Source organism: Mandrillus leucophaeus, unplaced genomic scaffold (assembly GCF_000951045.1).
Source record: "Mandrillus leucophaeus isolate KB7577 unplaced genomic scaffold, Mleu.le_1.0 Scaffold298, whole genome shotgun sequence".
Lineage (NCBI taxonomy): Eukaryota > Metazoa > Chordata > Mammalia > Primates > Cercopithecidae > Mandrillus > Mandrillus leucophaeus.
This window is the reverse complement of record NW_012103120.1, coordinates 1,901,278-1,909,079: the sequence shown is the minus strand read 5'-3', so window position 1 is coordinate 1,909,079 and position 7,802 is coordinate 1,901,278. Positions and strand designations below refer to the sequence as shown.

General features: G+C 36.5%; 1 protein-coding gene across 7 annotated transcripts in view; it reads right to left on the bottom strand.

Annotated features, from left to right (window-relative positions):
• Positions 1–2,232: 2,232 nt before the first annotated feature.
• Positions 2,233–7,802, bottom strand: part of PNPLA8 (patatin-like phospholipase domain containing 8) — a 52,314-nt gene continuing 46,744 nt past the window's right edge. For 4 of the 7 annotated variants that reach the window (XM_011986359.1, XM_011986354.1, XM_011986355.1 and 1 more), the window contains one exon: positions 2,243–3,278. In XM_011986359.1, coding sequence (XP_011841749.1) covers positions 3,004–3,278 — 275 coding nt within the window. In that variant the 3' untranslated portion in view covers positions 2,243–3,003. Of the gene's footprint in view, positions 3,279–7,802 lie in introns of all 7 variants that reach the window. The other 3 variants (XM_011986356.1, XM_011986358.1, XM_011986357.1) reach the window with 2 other exon arrangements.

Here is a 7,802-nt window from a genome sequence, read left to right as displayed (position 1 = left end):
TGCCTATTTTTTTTTTTTTTTTTTTTTTTTTTGGAGACAGTTTCACTCTTTTTGCCCAGGCTGCAGTGCAATAGCGTGATCTCGGCTCACTGCAATCTCTGCCTCCCAGGTTCAAGCGATTCTCCTGCCTCAGCCTCCTGAGTAGCTGGGATTACAGCAGCCTGACACCACGCCCAGCTAATTTTTGTATTTTTAGTAGAGACGGGGTTTCACCATGTTGGCCAGGCTGGTCTCAAACTCCTGACCTCAAGTGATCCGCCTGCCTGTGCCTCCAAAAGTGCTGGGATTACAGGCGTGAGCCACCGTGCCCGGCCTAATTTTTGTATTTTTAGTAGAGATTTCACCATCTTGGTCAGGCTGGTCTCGAACTTCTGACCTCAAGTGATCCGCCTGCCTGTGCCTCCAAAAGTGCTGGGATTACAGGTTGAGCCACTGTCCCTGGCTGTGAAGTACTATTTTTAATAAAGAATAGTATCTGCAACAAGAATGGAACTGAAATATTACCAGTACACCATTTACTATAGAAATAAGACTTCTGAGACACTCAGGAAAACCTGAGCATTAAAACAATTTTTATTCTATATTTTGAAGACATGAGTTGAGGAATTTTTTATATTTATAAAATAGACCATTCTTCCTCTTTGCCTTTTTGAAAAGGGCAAATATTTTACCTGTGTAAGACTGAAAATTCTTTTTCACATCTCTTCCTATTGCTGTTCTGTATTATTTGCAGAATTTACTTTTTGGGTTCCTTTGGATAAAGCAAGCACTGGCCTTGTTATAAAATGAGGGTTATCTCAGGTGAATTACAGTTCTTCAGATAACCAGTTTCAAATACAAATGAGGACAAGAACGGCTGAAACTGGTGCACCACACATCTGGGTTTGCCTTTTGTTCGAGAGTGAAAAGAGCTAAAGAAATAGGGATGGCACGGCGCATATGTAGGTGCCATGCTACATGGCTTATATTAGGTGTCAGTACAAAAAGGACTGAGTTGTATACATGGGAAACTTAAAAAAAAGAAAAAAAAAAAAAAAAAAGAAGCCATGGCCAGAGTTCACTTGTGTAATGCATTATTTAAGAAAGAAATAAGTCAAGCACAAATAAGGGAAATAGTTAACTTCAGCTTTAAGACAGATGAACTATATCAGTTTAAGACTAGACTGACCTCATGATGAGGTGCAAACATGTAAATATGCATAAATATTACTTTATCGTGCTTGAAATTTGCTTTATTACGAAGAATTCCCAGAAATATTCTGATTTCCAATTATTTGTATTTTTCTTGCATTTACAAGTTCTTAGCTGCATGTTATTATGTAATATTTGTGGTCTGAAAGGACTATTTTATATTATCTTTAGAAATCATTGGTAGTTTCCTATTTTGTACTATATCTAAAGTTGATATAACTCAGATGTTAGAAAATTTTACAGCTAGCTTTCCTCATTTTACAAATGGGATACGCAAAGTCTACAGACATTTGTCTTCCTCGAGGTCACAAACAGAAGGGTTCTTGCAGCAAAAACAGGATTAGCATCCAGACTCTCAACTCCACTCCTTGAAACACATCTCACAGCCTCTGTGAACTGACATTGCAAAGACGCAGTATGACTATCTGGGCAACCGGGTCTAGCTTTAGTTTATATGTCTAAAACAAGCGGCACTTACCTTTGTTTCATTTTTCTTGAGAAATCTAAATATTCCATGTAAGGATTTATGTGACAGATACAACAAAGATGAATTTGTTTGGCATAAACAATGTTCCATGTAAGTGCATCTTGTCAACTTCTGTGAAATCCAGACAGTTCAAAGGAGTTAAAAGAAAGGTAACTTCTTTTTTTTTTTTTGAGACAGAGTCTTGCTCTGTTGCCCAGGCTGGAGTGCACTGGCACTATCTCGGCTCACTGCAACCTCCGTCTCTCAGGTTCAAGCCATTCTCCTGCCTTAGTCTCCCGAGTAGCTGGGACTATAGTCGTGCGCCACCATGTCTGGCTAATATTTGTATTTTTATTAGAGACGGGGTTTCACCGTGTTGGCCAGGCTGGTCTTGGACTCCTGACGTCAGGTGATCTGCCTGCCTCGGCCTCCCAAAGTGCTGGGATTACAGGTGTGAGCTACCATGCCATGCCCTAACTTGTAATTTTTAAGCATACTGCTGCCAGGTGTATTCAAAGGCTAAAGGGGAGCTACATTATGAACAAAAATTAATTTTAAAATGACATTAGCCTTTTAACAGATTATTTAAATAGTTTATTTTTGTTAATGATAGGAATATTTTCTCAGTAAGTTCAAACCATTTTATAACAGGGAAGAATAAGCTAGTGTTAGATCTGGAAAAGTTAATACAGCATTATCTTGAAATTTTAGGGATTAAAAAGTGGTTGACTGGAACTTCACCTTTTTTAACCAATGTTAAAATAAACATATTTGAATAGAAAACTGTATCTGGTTCTTTCATATTTCAAATGTAAAATACTTTAATAGAGAAAATTCCATTTTCTGCATCTATTTAGACGATATTACAATAAAGGCAGTGTGGATTGGAGAACATAGCTAGTGAGATTAGGTAACGTAAATTTAAGAAGAAATTAGCTTTTCCATATGAAATAAAATCAATGATCACATAAATTTAACATGATTATGAGGACTAAAGTAAAAACACAAAGTACAATATAGCTTTCAGTTTCTTGTTCGGCACATATATTAATAAATTTTCAAACATCAAACAATATAACACCAACATCTACTAAAACCAACTAGCACAGTAAGGTTACAAAAGCTTAGTTAATTATTAACATCTTAAAAGTCTAGTTCCCATATGAATTCTGTAATCAAGAATATTCTCTGTACTGTGCAAGCTGGTCGAAGCACCATCTTTTTCAGGATTCTCCAGAATTCATAAGTATTTCAAAGTTAACTCATGTCGAATCCCACAATTCCTTACTGAATGTGGTGGATCTTCTGAACAGGGCTTCATTTATGAGACCATATGCATATACTCATCACAATTTTGAAAAGAATGGAAGGCCTTCATACATATCAGTTTTTAATTTTATCCAATCATTAATTTTCTGCAGAGTTGTTTTTTCTTGACTTAATATTTTTGCAACTTTTTTCATTTTTTGTTCATTTCTCTCTATGTATTTCAACCCTTCCAACTGCAGCTGATCCAGCTTTTCATTTCGACTTTCATCTAGAGGTATGTTTTCACACATTACAGGATTGAATCTAAAATAGGTGTCAGGAGGTAACAGGCCATCAAGCATTATATGGACTTCTGTTAAAGCAAAAAAGAAAAGGATAGGGGGAGAAGAAAAGAGGGGATGAAGTGAGCAATGAACTGTTAACTTATCTTTATTTAAAATTATCTTCTTTTTAGGCACATTACAAAGATTCACTAATTTCATTATTCAAACTAACAGTAGAAGTAATCCATAGTAATGGGTAAAACTACAAGATAAAATTCATCTTCCAAAACACATTATTCTGTGAAATTAGTTTACTTGTTCTATTCTCTCTATGCTTTTTGGTCATACCGTTCACCACTGCTGAAATGCCCTTTCCAATCTTCCTTTTTTTGTTGTTTTTAATTTTTTGGGATCATCTTCATTGACATATCATTTACATCCAGTGCAATTCACCAATTTTAACTGTACAGTTTGACAAGTTTTGACAAATGTATACACTTGTGTAAGCACAATAATCATGACACAGCCATTTCCATCACTGTAAAATTTCCTTTAAGCCTCTTTATAATTGGTGCCAGCTTTCCCTTTTCTAGAATTTCATACAAACAGAATCACAAGTATCTACCTTCTTTTACATGGCAAAATACTTCTGAGATTCATCCATGTTGTAGCATAAATCAGTAGTTCCTTTCTTTTCATTGCTAAATGGTGTTCCATTGTATAGATACAACACAATTTGTTCTCTGCAGTTCTGGTCTGGCTCTCTTCAGTTTTTAGCTACTAGAAATAACCCTATTATAAACATTTACACATAAGTCTTCATGTGCACATGATTGCATTTCCCTTGGGCAAAAACTCAGGAATAAAATTGCTGGTTCATATGGTAAAGGGTATGCTTATTAAAAAAAAAAAAAAAAAAAAAAAACCTGCCACACTGTCTTCCATTTTTCTATTCCAACCGCTAATATATTAGAGTTCTCACTGCTCTACATCTTTGCCCAAAGTTAGTATGTCAAGTCTTAAGTTTTGCATTGCAGAGGTAGTGTTATCTTGTGGTTTAATTTTCATTTCCATAATGACTAATTATGTTGAGAAGGTTTTCATGTACTTGTTAGTCATTTGTATATCTTCTTCAATGAAGTGTCTGTTCAAATCTTTTGCCCATTTTTTCACTGAGATCACTGTGTCCTATATATATGACAGTGGTGCAATCATGGCTCACTGCAACCTCCACCTCCTGGGCTCAAGTGATCCTCCTGCCTTGGCCTCCCAAGTAGCTGGGACTACAGGTGTGTGCCACCATGCCCAGATAGTTTTTTATTTTTCTGTAGAGATGGGATCTCACTATATTGACCAGGCTGCTCTCAAACTTCTGGGCTCAACTGATCCACCCAAAGTGCTGGGATTACAGGTGTGAACCACCATACCCGGCCTATATTTTTTATATATACACACGTATATATACATATATACACGTATATGAGAATTCTCTATATATTTTGAATCTGATTATAAATTTATACCTCATGATGGGTCAGATACATGTTTTACCAATATTTTCTCTTAGTGTATGACTTGCCTTTTCATTTCATAAAAAGTATCTTTTAAAGAGCAGAATTTACAATTCAAAGTCTAATTTATCTCTTTCTTTCCTCTCTGGTTCATATTTTCTATGTCCTATCTAAAAAATCTTACCTACCCAAGGTCATTAAGGTTTTCTCCAGCATATTCTTCTATAAGTTTTATAGTTTCAGCTCTTAGATTCAGGTTTCCATCTAAGATCAGGAACAGGGTAAGATGTCTAGGCTCACAACTTCCAGTCAGCATTGTACTGGAGGGTCCTTTTCAGTGCCGTAAGGCATTAAAAGGAAATGAAGGGCATGTAGATTAAAAAGGAAGAAGTAAAACTCTACAGATAACCTGGTTGCCTATGTTGACAATTTTAAGAAAGCTATAAAAAGCTACTAGAATAGGTGAGTTCAGCAAGTTTGAAGTTATATAAGGTCAATAGAAAAAAATCAATTGTATTTCTGCATAGTAGCCATGAATGACTGTGATGCATTCCAAGTTACTTCTGTGTGTGGTGCAAAGGGATAAAGGTCAACGCTGTGGATATAAGTATCTAATCATCCTGGACCATTTGTTGAAAAGTCTGTCCTTTCCCACTGAGTTACCTTAACACCTCTGTAAAAAGTCTTTTGAGTTTACATGTATAAATCAATTTCTGGACTATTACATACCATTGATTTATATGTCTATATTCAAACACCACAGTTCCTTGCTTAATGTAGTTTTACAGTCTTTAAATCAGCAGATGTAAGTCCTCCAACTTTTTCTTTTTTCCAAAATTGTGTCAGATATTCTAGGTCAGGGGTCCCCAACCCCTGGGCTGCACAGCAGGGGGTGAGTGGCAGGGCCAGTAAGCAAAGCTTCATCTGTATTTACAGTCACTCCCCATCGCTTGCATTACAGCCTCAGCTCCACCTCCTGTCAGATCAGTGGTGGCATGAGATTCTCATAGGAGTGCAAACCCTATTGTGAACTGAGTATGCAAGGGATCTAGGTTGTGTGCTCCTTATGTGAATCTAATGCCTGATGATCTGCCACTGTCTCCCATCACCCCTAGATGAGACCATCTGGTTGCAGGAAAACAAGCTCGGGGCTCCCAATTCTACATTATGGTGAGCTGTATACTTATCTCATTATATATTACAATGTAATACTAGAAATAAAGCATATAATAAATGTAATGTGCTTGAATTATCCCAAAACCATCCCTCCCCTCCCCACCCCGATCCGTGGAAAAGCTATCTTCCACGAAACCAGTCCTTGGGACCAAAGAGGTTGGAGACCACTATCCTGGGTCCTTTGCATATCCATATACATTTTACAATCAGCTTGTTAATCTCTATCCCTCAAAAGCCTGCTTGGATTTTGACAGGAATTGTATTGAATCTATAGATCAATTTGTGATGTGATACCTTAACAATACTGAGATTTCCAATTCACAAACACAGTATATCTATTTATTTATTTAGGTCTTTAATTTATCTCAGTAATGTTTGGTAGTTTTCACTGTTCAGATCTTGCACATAGCCCACAAATTTTACTTTCCTTGACCTCCTTGAACTACAAACTTTGTTTCTCCAACTCTAAGAGACTGCCCTACTTTTCTGGTGCCCCCTCCCTATGCTCTAGTATAGAAACTCTTTTCAGGCAGCAAACTGGACATTAACAGTGATGACCTCATTCATTCTCCTTTCAGAGATCACTGTCTTATGTTACCTGTTATCTAATGTCTGAAAACCATTGTCCTGTCTACTTTTCTAGTTGTTTAAGGTGAGAGGAAATATCTGGTCCCTAATATTATATGATGTCCAGAAGAGGAAGTCTTCACTCTCTTTTAAAATGTCCAAATCCTATATATCCGTTAAGACCCACATCAAGTCTACTTTACATCTTATAAGCTGTCTACACCAATCAAGTTTTTTCATTCCTCTTCTTAATTCATAGTCTTAATCACTTACAATCATTTACCATTTATTTAGCAATTCACCACATATTAAACCCTATGAAATTGTTGTTTTTGTAGGCCAAGAGCAATTTAGTATCAGTAAGTACATGTTTCAATATAATTCTTGTTATATCTTTTTCAAAGTTAACTGAGTTTATTAAATTTTTACTCATTTGTCTCTAACTAGAGTGCAGGTACACTGAGGCAACATTTCATGTTTCTTGAAAATTCTAAATAAGCCCATTACATGGTCTGCAAAAAGTACAGACTTAACTCTTATGAGACTGCCCGACTAAAGTCACTTGTCTCAGCAAATGGCTTATGGTAAGGATATTTTATTGAGCCATCAGGGAAATGTGAATCAAAAACCACAATGAGATCGCACCTTACACCTGTTAGGTTGGCTGTTATCAAAAAGACAAGAGATAATAGGTGTTGGCAAGGACGTGGGGAAAAGGAAACCCTTGTAAACTGTTTATGGGAATGTAAATTGCTACAGCCACTATGGAAAACAGTATGGAGGTTCCTCAAAAAATTAAAAAGAGAACTACCATATGATCCAGTAATCCCACTCCAGGTATATATCTGAAGGAAATGAAATCGTTATCTTGAAGGAATAGCTGCACACCCATGTTCACTGCATTATTCATAATAACCAAGATATGAAAACAATCTGTGTCCATGGATGAATGGATAAAGAAATGACAGTATATACACACACAAGAATCCTATTCTGCCATAAAAAAGAAGGAAATCCTGCCACTTGCGACAACAGGGATGAACCTGGAAGATATTCTGCTAAGGGGACTAAGCTAGACACAGGAAAACGAGTAGTGCATGGTAACACTTTTATGTGGAATCTAAAATAGTTGAAATAAAAAAAAGAGAGAATGGTGGTTGCCAGACACTGGGGAGTGGGAGAAATGGGGAGATGTTGGTCAAAGGGTACAAATTTTCAGTTATGACTACCTATTAGAGATCTGACGTACAGCATGGTAACTATAGCTAATAACAATGTATTATGTATTGTTTACTTGAAATTTGCTAGGGGAGTAAATCTTAAGTGTTCTTACCAGGCACACACAAAATAGTAACTATG